This window comes from Canis lupus, chromosome 22 (genome assembly GCF_048164855.1).
Source record: "Canis lupus baileyi chromosome 22, mCanLup2.hap1, whole genome shotgun sequence".
NCBI lineage: Eukaryota > Metazoa > Chordata > Mammalia > Carnivora > Canidae > Canis > Canis lupus.
Window position 1 is genome coordinate 49197950 of NC_132859.1, and position 14862 is coordinate 49212811.

Genomic DNA, 14862 nt, shown 5'->3' on the forward strand with positions numbered 1-14862 from the left:
ACTTTTCATAAAGCTTCATTAATTGAAATTATAGAATTTCATTTATTTTTTATGTATATATATTTTTATTTAATTTTTTAAAGTAATCTCTATGCCCAACATGGGGCTCAAACTCACGACCCTGAGATCAAGAATTGCATGCTCTACCGACTGAGCCAGCCTGGTGTCCCTAAAATTATAGAATTTTAAATATGACTTTTTTCATGTTTTAATATATTAGCTTTAACTTAGTCACATTAAACCATACTCTTTCACTATTCAGTTCATTTATTTGAATGCCTGCCTTTAGATGCCAGGTACATGATCTAAGTTTTCAAGTAGAGTTATTTATTATTATCAGCTTATATCAATCACACTTAGTTGTCAGCAAGAGTTAAAGCAAGATCTTAAAGCAGAGGTCAAAATTAAATCAATATTGAGATTAAAAAGTGATTATAAAACATACAAAAGGTCATGGAACATAAAACATTACTGAGAAACTGAGAAGAATTCAATGTTTAAAATGTCTTTTCTTCTTAGATAAAACTATGTCATACACATGCATGTATAGCTATATAATTTGACTGTGGATGCTCCTCCTGATAAATCTTTTCTCCTCAGATGCACTTATAAAATTCAGAGAATACCACTAATACACGACCTTTGAAACATTTTTAAAAACTTGGTTGGGAGCTAAGTGACTTGTCAGACAGTGAGACAGAAAAACAACTGATATACATTGTTATTTTTTTCAAGTAATGTTATGTACAGGTTTATTGCCAGTATATGCACAACAGTAAGCATAGGACTATAAATACACAATGTAATTAACAGCAGAAAACAAAATTGTTACAGGTAAAGGGGAGGGGATAGAGAGAAACTATTTTCCTGCTGCTAGAACAGAAACAAAGGGAAAAGCCTATGACAAATCATCCATCCATCCAGTACTCTTGTCTTAAATTCTTTACATACATTTCTACATTTTTTTCAATTAAACAAAGAAAGTACAGATAACTCTGTAACAACAGCAAATTGCTTCCCTAATAGCTATTTGCCTTTCCAGTCAAATTCACTTCATGTTAGGATTTAAAAAAAGGTTATGAGAAATCATTAGTATCCTGGTTCCAAATGATCTAATTTGCCTTTCACCAAACTGGTAATTTTTGAAAGTTGGCTGCACACGAAAAGAATAGGTGTAGCAAAAGGTGATTAAAAACTTTGTTAAAATGTAACAGAAAATCACCCTTGAAGTAGTTTTCCAAAAGACACTACAGGCAGCAGCTCAGTTATAAGGATTAGCCCTGAAGAGGTAGAGAATTTGAGTCCATTACACAAAGATAATAGCCTTGCACCATCTCTCTCATCAGGATCAATGTTTTCAAGTAACACAATTTCATGGCAAAAGGAAACCAGGTTCCACCATTTAAAGAAAAGGTGCTGGTTGACTCCCATGTTTCAATAAGTTTGTTTATAATGAGAAACAGAAGATGGTCAAGGACACACATGCACTTGATTTTATTTTGTCTCTTTCCATTATCAAGTTTATTCATAAGTGAATTTGATATTAATAAATATGAAAAAGCATCATTCACAACAAAGATAAACCAAAAACCCTGCAATAAAAACCTTCTATTTTAATAAGTATCAAGAAAACAACAGGCAGATGATTTGGTGCAGCTTTCTTATGGAATCTTAGAGGGGACATGGTTTTAAATAATGATGGCAAGACCAACAACCAACAAGCAGTATCAGTGTTACAGAACTGGCTGATTCTGTAGCACTTTCTCTGAGGTCTTAAACTACAGATTACCCCAAAGAAGTTGCAACTAATGACATGTATCACCATCACGTCAACAGAGTCCAGCTGTAGTTCAAATTAGTCCTGCTTTGTTTCACATCATTTCAGTATTTCTGGCATAAGACATGATACAGAACAAAACTCCAAATAGCAATAAAAATATTATTCTGCATTTGAATAGAGGCAAAAAAATGTTTAGACTGTTAAAATTTTAAAGCTTTAAGCATTCCTCTTTAACCAGCATTTAAAAAAATTTATACAATCATAACACTGGCAAAGGTTAATGGGAAGACAAAGAAGTACAAACATGTGAAATGATGAATTCGATTAAAAATTACTTTGTATTGATCAACTGATGTTAATACTGCTTCTTTTTGAATTTGGAGTAACTATCATAAAAGTTACATGCAGACTGAGGATAGCCCTCTGTTACAGAAAATACAAAACAAAACAAAAAACTAAAACTGGGAAAGGTGGTAAGTTTCAAAAGATGTGTTTGAAAATTTCCTTTCGTTGATGAGGGGTGGTCTGTCTGTCCTTTCTTTGAGTCTTGGTTCACTTTAATCAGCTTCACTAACTTTGTCCAGGAACATCAGTAGTGGGATCAGCTCCTCCAGAACCTGTTTGTGCGCGTTTGATGTAAAGATTCAGTAGCTTCATCTGCAGATTCAAGCCAAACATATGTCACTGAGAAAATTATAAATTATAGTAAGATGCTCACTAAAAAAATGATATACATATATGAATTTAAAAAGAGATTTTAGACTAAGTTATGCCCAAGTGATTGTTGATAAGTAAGAATTACCAGGAAAAATTCAAGTCTTGGTCTGTTCACAAATTAATATTTCTTTCAGTAATCTCTACATCCAATATGGGGCTTGAACTCACTACCCCGAGATCTAGAGTCGTCACATGCTCTACCATACTGAGTCAGCCAGGTGCCCCTGATGACTTGAGTATTCTAATATGCCTTTTCAAAAAATGTTGTAGTGATAGCATGTAAACTTTAACTTAGAAAAAAAGAGGTCACTATTAAGACATTAAGCACAAATATTTGAGCACTATGTGCTATATAATAAGCTAACTACCTTACATTACTTCTTATCTCAATAACCACTTTATAGATGAGGGAATCAAGATATAGGATGTGTACCTAAAGTCACAGGGGTAGGTAAGAAGTGGGCCAAAATATGAAATTAGGCACTTGGGTTCTAGGACCCAAGATCTTAAAAACTATAAAACACTGCCCTCCAAGAATGTTGATTTCTTTGTCACTTTTTTTAAAAAAAGATTTTTTAAATTTGACAGAGAGAGAGAGAGAGAGCATGCGTGTGCACTTGCACAAGCAGGGGGAGCTGCAGTGTGAGAGGGAGAAGCAGACTCCCCACTGAGCAGGGAGCCCAATGCAGGACTCGATCCCAGGATCCTGGGATCATGACCCCAGCTGAAGGCAGATGCTTAACCAACTGAGCCACCCAGGTACCCTTCTGTGATACTTTGCAGTCTTTGCTAGATGATATATCTTCATAAAGTTTTAATCAATGTATACATAATTTTATGCTCTACTTTTTTTTCATCTAATTTCCAAATATTTTTTCAGCCTAGCTACAGGTTTCATGCAATTGGCTGCTTAGTATTCTAACAAAGTACTTAACTAAAATTTTTTAAATTTAAATTCAATTTAATTAACATATAGTGTATTATTAGTTTCAGGGGTAGAATTTAGTGATTCATCAGTTGCATAGAACACCTAGTGCTCATTACTTCAAGTGCTCTCCTTCATGCCTCCTTCACCCAGTGACCCTATCCCCACCCCCCATTTCCCTTCCAATAACCCTCAGTTTTTTCCTAGAGCTAAAAGTCTTGACAAAGTACTGAATTTTAGTTCTTTCACAGACATCTCTACATTATCAGGATACAACTTAAGCTTATTACAAAAGCTGAGATTTTTTTTGTCTTTGAAAACCTCTGTGTTGGGGAACCTGGCTGGCTCAGTTGGTAGAGCATGTGGGGCTCTTGATGTTAGGATCTTGAGTTCAAGCCCCATGTTGGGTGTAGAGTTTATTTTAAAACAAAAAAGAAAAGGAAATAAAATAACAAAAAAAAAAAAAAAGAGAGAAAACTATGCTGTTGAAGTTTGCTTTTTTAACATTAACTCATTGATCCAAGGGTTTTTAACCTGGCATCCATAGGATTCAGGGACTCAATGAATCCTCTGAGACTACGTGTAAAATTTTCTGTATTTATTTATTTTTCTTAGGATGAGATAGTAGGGGATCCCTGGGTGGCTCAGCGGTTTAGTGCCTGCCTTCACCCCAGGGCATAATCCTGGAGTCCTGGGATCGAATCCCACATCGGGCTCCCTGCATGGAGCCTGCTTCTTCCTCTGCCTGTGTCTCTGCCTCTCTCTCTCTCTCTCTCATGAATAAATAAATAAAATCTTAAAAAAAAAAAAAAAAAAAGGATGAGATAGTACCTAGATGTCCAAGTGGTCGGTAACTCAGATTAAGAACCACTGCTTTAATCCATCTATAACTTACACAGGTATTTAACATAAGGTTAACCTGAGCTTTATAGGTATTTTCTCTGCCTTCCTGCTATTTTAAAAAGAAATTTGATCATAGTAATGATAATTGCTAGGGTTTTGGGAAACTCTTTAGTGTTTCCTGCTAACTGGTTCATAAGCAACAATTCAATAATCATAGTCTATTCTCACCTTGTAGAATGAATTTCAATGTTTGATAGTATTAAAGGTATTAAAGAAATAAGGAAAAGCAAGACTCACCTTTTTAAGTCTTTAAAAACATTTTTAAAAAAGCTTATTTAAGTAATGTTCTTCTCAATGAGCCAGCCAGGCACCCCTATGTTTTCTTTTCTTTCTTTCTTTCTTTTTTTTTTTTAAGTTTTAAGGACAGCAAATATTTGATTATCATAGTTCATAGGGGAAAGTTTAAGAAATGTTCAAGTATTCCACATTTTGGGAGATATAAAGTAATCCATGAATATGTAAAACCACTCTTTATTCTTTTTTTTAAAAAAGGATATTTATTTATGTACTTATGTACTTAAGTAATCTCTATAACCAATGTGGGGCTCGAACTCACAACCAAGATCAAGGGTCGCACACCTCACCAACTGAGCCAGCCAGGCACCCCAACCACTAATTATTCTTAAACAGTCCTTGGGGGTAAGGATTTGGGTGTGGAAGTGGGAAAGGAACCAGCTGGCTGCAGGCACTTCTTTCACAGCAATGTACCCTACTTGACTTCACCTGAGTGACCCATGTGAACGTAGAAAACAGTTAAAATTCAAACGGCAGGAGGAATGAGTTGGATGCTCAAGGCTGACTTAAAGTTGAATAACAAATTCATCCTTTAACACAACAAAGAATTAAAATTTAAAAATGTATCAATGTCATCACCTTTAGAATAAGGCATCACTACTTACTTTACTGCCAGTGAGCTGACTGAGATGTGGTTTTAGTTCATCACCAATTACCGCATGAACAGCCACCAGGCAGAAGACGCATGCTTTCCGAACACTGCTCTCAGAATTATCATAACCCTAGGGAGAAAAGTCTTGTTAGCACTCCTAACTAGAAGTATCTGAAAAAGCACCATTTCAACAGGGACCAAAGATGTGGCTCAAAGATGAGATCGCAGGCGTATCAAGGAGAGGAAGCTTTCGTGACTGAGGTTAAGTTAACCCTTCTACCTTTGCTGGCAGAAATGTGCCCTACACTCTTTCTTCTTCCCCTTCCACACCTCCACACTCCACTATTAGCCTTATCAGGTTCTACCTTGTTTAGCTTGGAAAGCTGCCCCTTTGCAACCTGCCCTGTAAAGTCTCTAGATGAACCTTTTACTAAAACACTCAGCTGCAGGAAGCCCAAGAGCGCTTCACTATCGAATAAAACCTAAACTCAAGCAAAACTGGGCCTGGTAGGTAAGGTACTCCTACAATTCAGGCTGAAGCAAGGTCAAGATCTGTACCATCCCTACCATTATTCTAAGTTATTCACTCAGCAAAAATTCATTCAGTACCCATTATATGTATGATACACACATATCACGTACATTCTCTTTTCAGTACCAAAGAACGAAGAAGAGATTTGGATCTTATATTCAAGGACCCCACAATTTACTGAGCAATATTAAGCTTAGAACAGAGTCAAAGATAATACAAAGGATGCATGAAGAAATTAACAATTATTTCTCTTAAGGAGTGGTTTTATTTTTTATTTATTTTTATTTTTTTTTAAGGAGTGGTTTTAATATACACACTATATAATAGTCATTCAGTTACATTATAGAATATAATTTATTGGATGGAAAAGTTAATAATTTATGATTAAGCAAAACATGTTATAAAATATGATCCCATTATTAAAATGTTTATGTGGAAGGCTTTGTGTGCATAGAAAAAAAACACATTACATTTATGACCGTAAATTAGTATAACGATTTTGGAGAGAAATCCAGTAATACTTAGGAATTTGACTTCTAGATATATATGTACATATATATATATATATTATTGCAATATTTATGTTATTAAAAAAAAGGGAAACAACCCAAATACTCATCAAAAGATGAATGGATAAATTGTAGTCATACTAATGAAAACTATTTAGCCATAAAAAATGAATTAAATTCTAATACATGCTGTAACATGGATGAATCTAAAAACATTACACTAAATGAAATATACCAGCCACAACAGAACAAATACTGTGTGATACCATTGACATGAGGAACCTAGAAAGCAGAAGAAAGTATAATAGAAGTTACCAGGGGTGGGGAGAGGGAATAGGGAATTATTAATGGGTATAGAGTTTCTGTCTGGGATGATGAAATATGTTCTAGAAATGGATAGTTGTAATGGTTGTACATCATAAATGTATTTAAAACCACTGAATTACACACTGAAAAATGGCAAAATTACCATTAAGTTTTATATTATGTATATATTTAACACACACACACACACACACACACACACACACACACACAGAGCTAAGTCTTTGCTCTGAACATTCAAGACAGCAGGAAGGCCTTGGCATACCACTACTGTTGCCTACAAAGTGCCTAAAATAACCAAATCCCAAATGTATCATCATTTATTTCTCTAAGTTTTGTTTCTCACCTGTATTAAGCCTGGCATAATCTCTGGCAAAAGCAAGTTAAGGGTTTCCTTGGATACTCTCTCTATCACTTTTGTTTGCATTTTGATTGCAGCCAGATTAATTGGGTAATCTGCAGTTTGGATGATAGGACAAAGCACTTTGATGCACTGTTCTGGACTGATTGAAGTGGCCAGCACTGATGCAGCTTCCTCAGCAGATCTTACCACCTAAAACAAAGAGGAAAGTAAGCTGGGAGTAAATTTTTTAAATGTTATACTGTGTCCTGGAAGTACAAACTTCATGAAACCTGCAATATAACAAGATACCTATAACTTCCTTTGAAACTACTATAATAAGCAAACACAAAAAGTGAGGGTACAGATAAAACAGGGCTGGCAAAATATTGAAGTTGCCCAACTTCTGAAGCCAGAATGGATATATGGGGAGAAATATTTCTTCCAGATATTCTCCCTTCTTTTGTGTTTTCTTAATATTGACTAATGCAGTTGTGTCTTGTTTTTGAGAGAGAGGACGGTGAAGGAGGGTCAGAGAGAGAGAGAGGGATAAAGAGAATCCTAAGCAGCTCTGTGCTCAGTGTGGAGTCCCACGTGGGACAAGATCTCACAACCTTGAGATCATAACTTAAGGTGAAGTCAAGAGTTGGATGCTTAACCATCCAAGCCACCCAGGCACCCCAGGCTAACACAATTTTTAAATCATACTGTGGTCTAGCTGTACTGGGTGGTGGAGGCTCTGTTTATCTAGACTATAAGGTGCCAAGGAGTCATCTACAACAGCCAAGCTGAAACCCTGCTCATTATCAGTACCCTCAACTCCAGGAGTACTCATGCCCTTTCCATCACATTATTAACAAAATAAGATACAAATAATCTTGGGGTGCCTGACTGTTCAGTTGGTGGAACATCCAGCTCTTGATCTTGGGGTTGTGCGTTCAACTTCATGTTGGGTGAAGAGATTGCTTAAAAATAAAATCTTAAAAAAAACCCCACCTCATTAATGATTATCAAATTAACATGCTATTCCTTCTTCTGTTCATAATGATTTTCTTTCCTTCTGTACCGGGGCTGGGGAGGGCTGACTCTGTGCAATGAAGAGAAGAAAAGGCTGGCTGTCTATCTTAGTAGAATCTGTAATCTCTAGAGATGGTCTTGAGGTCATGTAAAAATTGTGGACTTTTTAAAAAAGATTTTATTTATTTGACAGAGAGAGAGCACAAGCAGGGGGAGTGGCAGACAGAGGGAGAGGGAGGAGCAAGCTCCCCACTGAGCAGGGAGCCAGACTCATGAGCTTGATCCCAGGACCTTGGGATCATGACCTGAGCCGAAGGCAGATGCTTACCCAACGAGCCACTCAGGCACCCCAAAATTATTCCTTTGATTCTACTTTAGTACCTTTTCACTTATGATCTCAATCTATGAAAGGTACTAAGAGAGGTACCAAATACACTGGAAGTCAGAAGACCCAGGGCTAATTTTAGATGTAATGCCTAAAGAATGTCAATTTTATCTTTTGTAAAAATAGAGATGCCAGATCTTATCTTATTTGGGTCAGAAGGTGGATGATTAAACTACAAATATTAGTTTTTAAAACCTTCAGCAAGATACTATAGATGTTCCACTACTAAACAGCTGAATAATAAAAATCAAAATAAAAACCCATGTAGATTTAAAAAAAATTATAACTCATTCTTCTACAAGACCTACAGTCATATCTTTTGAAAACTAAATTACCCAGAGGGGTTCTTTAAATCCTCATCAATACTACTTCTTTCCTTTTTTTAAAGATTTATTTGTTTATTTAAGTAATCTTTATGTCCAATGTGGGCTTAAACTCAAGATCCCGAGGATCAAGTGCCTCATGTTTTTCCAACAGAGCCAGCCAGGAACCCTCAAATCCTCACCAACACTGTTTTTTTTTTTTTTTTTTTTAATTTATGATAGTCACACACAGAGAGAGAGAGAGAGAGAGAGAGAGAGAGGCAGAGACACAGGCAGAGGGAGAAGCAGGCTCCATGCACCGGGAGCCCGACGTGGGATTCAATCCCGGGTCTCCAGGATTGCGCCCTGGGCCAAAGGCAGGCGCTAAACCGCTGCGCCACCCAGGGATCCCCTCACCAACACTTCTTATGGTCTTTCCTTCTAGTGTATGTGGAATGGTATCTCACTGTGGGTTTAGTTGTATTTTCCTAATGAATACCGATAACTGAGCATTTTTTCATGTGCTTATTGTGCTTAATGTGTGCATCTTCTTTGGATAACAGCCTATTCAGGTCCTTTGCCTATTTTTTTTTCTTTTTTTTTTTTAATTTTTATTTATTTATTTATGATAGTCACACACACAGAGAGAGAGGCAGAGACACAGGCAGAGGGAGAAGCAGGCTCCATGCACTCCATGCACCGGGAGCCCGACGTGGGACTCGATCCCGGGTCTCCAGGATCGCGCCCTGGGCCAAAGGCAGGCGCCAAACCGCTGTGCCACCCAGGGATCCCTCCTTTGCCTATTTTTAAAAATTCATTTATTTATTTTAGAGAAAGGGGGGGCAAGCAGAGGGAAAGAGAAAGTGAGTGAAGTAGACTTTACACTGAGCACAGAGCTGGACACAGGGCTTGATCCCATGCTCTGAACCCAAACTGAGTCAGCAGCTCAACTGACTGAGCCACCCAGGAGCCCCCATCCTTTGTCTGTTTTTAAATTGGGTTATTATTATTTTTTTTAATTGGGTTATTTCCCTTTTTTTGTTGAGTTGTAAGGGTTCTTTACACCTGACTGACCCAGCCAGGTGCCCCTGAAGCATAAATGTTTTTATTTATTTTATTATTTTAAAAAATGTTATTTTTAAAAAATTTACTTAAGAGAGAGAGAGAGAGAGAGTGCGAGAGAGAGAGAGAGAGCACAAGCGAGAGGGGCAGAGGGAGAATCTCAAGCAGACTCTCTGCTGAGTGTGGAACCCAGGACCCTGAGATCATGACCTGAGCTGAAACCAAGAGTTGGATGCTTAACCAAGTGAGCACTAAGGTGCCCCCAAAAGATTTTATTTTTAAGTAATCTCTACACCCAATGTGGGGCTTGAACTTATAACCTTGAGATCAAGAGTTGCATGCTCTACCAACTGAACCAGCTGGGTGCTCTGAAGCACAAAAGTTTTAAATTATGATAAAGTCGAATTTATGTTTTTGTTGTTGTTATTAGCTACTTGTGCTTTTGGTGTTACATCTAAGAAATTACTACTTAATCCAAGATGACAAAGATTTACACCCATGATAGTTTCAGCTTTTACATTTAGCTTTGATCTATTTTGTTTCATTGCTATTTTTTAACTTTGCTTTTTTGACCTCTTTTGCTTACGTCTTGGTTCTACCAGAGGCATCTAATGCTACTGCTCTGGGGCTTTCTCTTGGAACTGCAGTTTCTATTTGAAATTTCCTTTTCTAATTATTTCTGAGACTTAATAAAAATCCTCATGGTTATGTCATTAATGTCATCGGTGGTGGTGGGAATATTATGACTCTAAAGAGATGAGACAGGAGAGAGAGACAAATCAAGAAACAGACCCTTAACTATAGGGAATAAACTGGTCACCAAAGAAGAGATTAGGGAGGGGATGGGTGAAATATGTGATGGGAATTAAGGAATGAACTTGCTGTGATGAGCATTGGTATTGTATCGAAGAGCTGAATCACTATAGTTTACACCTGAAACTAATATAACACTGTTAACTAACTGGAATTTAAATAAAAGCTTAAAAAGTAAAAAAAAATTTTATACAACCATAAATAAAAAGATAAATGAGACAGATTTATAGGACTCTTTCAGGAAAGCTGTCATTTATTGAATAAACTTTGAACAGACATCTAGCTTCTATAAGCACTTTACCACTTTATTAAAAATTTTAAAAAAATATTTTATTAATTTATTCATGAGACATACTTGAAGAGGCAGAGACATAGGCAGAGGAAAAAGCAGGCCCCCTGCGAGGAGCTTGGTGTGTGGGACTTGATTCCAGGATTCCAGTATCATGACCTGAGCCAAAGGTAGATGCTCAATCACTGAGCCGCCCATGCCCCTAATTTTAAAATTTCTAAAATTTTGTTTATTTATTTGAGAGAGTGAGAGCATAAGCAAGGGGAGGGGCAGAAGGAGAGGGAGAAGCAGGCTCCCTGCTCAGCAGGGAGCCCAGTGTGGGGTTTGATCCCAGGACCCTGGCTGGGATTATGACCTGAGCCAAAGTCAGATGCTTAACTGACTGAGCCACCCAGGCACCCTAATACTTTATCACTTTAAAATAATAATGATTTTTATCTTCATTAGTTATTTCAAAAAAACAAATTCTTATTGATAAGTGGACAGTGACAATTGGTGAATTCCAAAGTAGAAAACTGTAAGTCAAATTAAAATCCAAAAATGAAATCAAGATTATGTCACCTAAAATAAGCTGGGTTTCTTTTTAGGTTAAAGACCATGATATCACCATAATTCATTTCATAGAAAAAATTAATTATATGTCCATCAGATATTATCTGGAACATCAGAGTGTTCATTTGATTGAAATGACATATTCTTTAAGGGTATTCTTCGAACAGTGTTTATATATTTCATGAAATAATATCAGAAGTACTGAGAATAAAATAATAATTTAATGGTCAGGTAACTTACCTCCTTATGAGGATCTTTATGTGCTTCCAATGTTTTCATGACAGTCAGTTCTGCATAGTTTTTAAATCTGGCTGGTTGATGCCTTAGGATTTCTCTTAAAACTTTTAATGCCAAAGCCCTGATTGTAGGCTAAGAAGAAATATTTTAATGTTTTTAATATTTTAGATTGTAGACAATGACCTAAATTTTCCATTTCTGTAACTTAAGGGTCTTAACACTGGGGCAGGGATAAGTCATAGACAACTGCACAAAGTATATGGTATATTACATAATTAAGTTTTCACATCTCTAGTTGAAAACTTGTATCACACTTTTTATAGTTGTAAGAGATCAAAAACCAGCAACATCCTCTGAAAAAGGAAATTTCACTTCTGAACAAGTAGTTTAAATATGCAAAACAAGTAACTTGTACTCTCCTATAAAAATACTATCAGCAACCTTTCATTTTTCCCATTGTCACTTGTTCAAAATCACTGAGCTATTGATTTAGAAGAAAATGTACTCATAATGAAAATTTCACACAAGAAGTAGCAGTAAAAGAGACTGATTTTCCCAAATTCCAAATTTGTGCAGCTCTTGATTTACAGGCAGGGGTGGGCAATCCAAGACAGGAAAGAGTGGTTCTTAGTTACACATCCTGCCATTTACCTCTTTATCCCCAAGGGTTTCAAGCAATAGAAGTAATATTGTTTTGAAGTGTTCATCCCAAACACTGAAAGATTCTTCCTGTGTCAGTTTCATGAGTTCATACAGGGCGATTTTTCTTTCTTCTACACGTTCATTGTGGTTAGACAGCTCCTTCAACAGCTCTGCAACCAGGTCAGAGTGGTCTAGGGAAAGATCTGGCAAGAAGACATAATGTTAATTCTGTAACTTATAGGTCATCTCTCATGAGTATGTGGATCAACTTTATAACATCATGAGGCAATGTTAGTTTTAAGAAAAAAAAAAGACTAATTTTCTATTTTGTCATCTTGAAAACATCAATTCTAGTTTAAAACTTTTTATAATGAAAATTCACATAAAGAAAATACTTAACAGACCCTCATATATCCCTCACCCAGATTTAACAATTATCAAGATTTTACCAGTCATCTTTGTCCCTCCTCACTTGTTTTCTGAAATATTTTTAGAAGTGGCAAATAGATCATTTAATCCTTACATACATTGGTACATGTTTTTATGGTGTCATGCCAGAAGGCTTGCAATATTTGGCTACTCCATTTTTAGTGACATCAATAACGACCACTGGATTTAAGTGGTGACAACTCAATTTCACCATTAAAGTTCCCCCATATTCTTTTTTTTAAGAGAGAGAGAAAGCAGGCACCCTGGGTGGGAAGCAGGGGAGGTGGAGGGAGAGGGAGAGAGAATCTCAGGTAGTCTCTGGCTGAGCTCGACACAAGGTTGGAGGTCATGACCCTGAGATCACAAGCTGAGCTGAAACCAAACATTGGACAGCTGCCTAACTGTGCCACCCATGCGCCCCAATCAATCTTTTAAGAGACAGTCAGAGGGAGAAGCAGACTCCACACAGGGAGCCTGATGTGGGACTCGATCCCGGAACTCCAGGATCACACCCCGGGCCAAAGACAGGCGCTAAATTGCTAAGCCACCCAGGCGTCCCAAGTAATGGTTTCACCCACTGATTATTGTTGAATTATTTTATTAGGAATTAAAATTGGGCAGGAATTCTTCCGTGGAGAGTATCTTTTTCGGTCAGAGCTACTTTGAATATTGGGAAACAGTCTGATAGAAGAGGCACAATACTATTTTCCCTTTAAATTTCAGAGTCAAGGGTTGGGCCCAGTGATTATCAAAGAGTTTTCATTCTTTTTGAAGTATTATCACAAACTCACGAGTTCTATGAATGTCAAAGGACACTTCTAGTGCTTTGAGTAATTTTTGTAGGAAAGACAGGTACAGCCCAAAGTTCATATTAAAACATTACAAAGTACCAAAAAAAAAAAAAATACAAAGTACCAGAGTTCTTCATAAATTCTTTTGTGGTAAAATACATAGCAAATTCAGCCCTTCTGGGACTTGGGCAGACAGTGGCCTGAGCTTGTGCCACAGACTCCTTTCCTTAACTCCTCTGGAATAAAATAAACACAGGATATGGGGCCTGAGCTTGGAAGGTACACCTATGGTCACTCTCTCTCCTGAATCTCCAGTTGACACCATGGAGCTATACTGTCTGTAGGTCCGCTTGGCAAGAACATGCTGGCCTTTTGTAGGAAAAGGCTGCCACATATGCTGATTCTAATAGGACAGAGAAGGCTTGAGCACCTGGAATCTGGGAGATAACTGTTACTATAACAAAAAAGGCTCAAGAGGAAAGAGCCCACTTTTCAAAAATGAACCTTGAGGTTGCAGTTTGCTGAATAGTTCACTACTGGTCCATAAAAACAGAAGCTACTGTGCCTCATCCTGCCAACTGGTTAGCCACGGACCTAGAGATAGAATGGCCTGACAGAGGTTGTACAGAACCCACAAATATAAGTAGGGAAAGAGAAATTATATTTTACTTAGGGGGATTCAGAAACTTGAGGAAAGGAAAGCAAGCCAAACTATTAGAATAGATGAGTTCAGGGGCATCTGGGTAGCTCAGTCTGTTAAGCACCCCACTCTTGATTTCAGCTCAGGTCATCCTCTCTCTCCCTCTCCCCCTTTTCCCTTACTTCCTCTCTAAAAATAAAAAAAGAATAGATGAATTCAACTGAGTATAACTAACAGATGATAGGGAAGGGAAATTGAATTAAAATGTAGTGACAACATTCACTATTAAAAAGGAAGTTTAGTATACCAACTTTCATGGAACTACAATTTGAGCACTAACAACCTCTTACACAGAGCACAAAATGCAATTCTTGAGCTTAAAAATGTGACATAATCTGGAAAGAATGATCACTAAGGTGAACCAGATTAGGGCTTTGAGAAAACCTCTATAAAATGGAGAGCAAACTATGAAAAAGAAGAACATCTTGAGTTCAAAGATGACATCTTAATTTGGAGGATAAAAACTGTCTTACAATAATTTCATTATATAGACCAACACTGGAACAGTATCACTGGTTTAACAGCAGCTACTCTGGCATGATAAATGCATCCATCTCTTTAAACCTCATAAAAGTCACGTTATCAGACTTTCACAGATGTCAGAGGATTGTTCTGGTAAGAGTGTATTTTATTTCAGCCCAATAAAGGGAATTCACAAAAAAATGTTTTCAAAGGAATGCAGCTCTTTTCTCCATAAATATAGGCTTTTTTAGTTACTCTAAGGAGA

The 14862-nt window shown here is 37.0% G+C and overlaps 1 protein-coding gene across 45 annotated transcripts in view; it reads right to left on the minus strand.

The window, feature by feature from the left end:
• Positions 1–249: 249 nt before the first annotated feature.
• The window catches only part of CLASP2 (cytoplasmic linker associated protein 2), a 177324-nt gene continuing 162711 nt past the window's right edge, over positions 250–14862 (minus strand). For all 45 annotated transcript variants that reach the window (XM_072793516.1, XM_072793514.1, XM_072793515.1 and 42 more), the window contains 5 exons: positions 12225–12418; positions 11577–11705; positions 6923–7129; positions 5225–5341; positions 250–2437 (listed from right to left, as the gene is read on the minus strand). In XM_072793516.1, coding sequence (XP_072649617.1) covers positions 2351–2437; positions 5225–5341; positions 6923–7129; positions 11577–11705; positions 12225–12418 — 734 coding nt within the window. In that variant the 3' untranslated portion in view covers positions 250–2350. The remainder of the gene's footprint in view (positions 2438–5224; positions 5342–6922; positions 7130–11576; positions 11706–12224; positions 12419–14862) is intronic.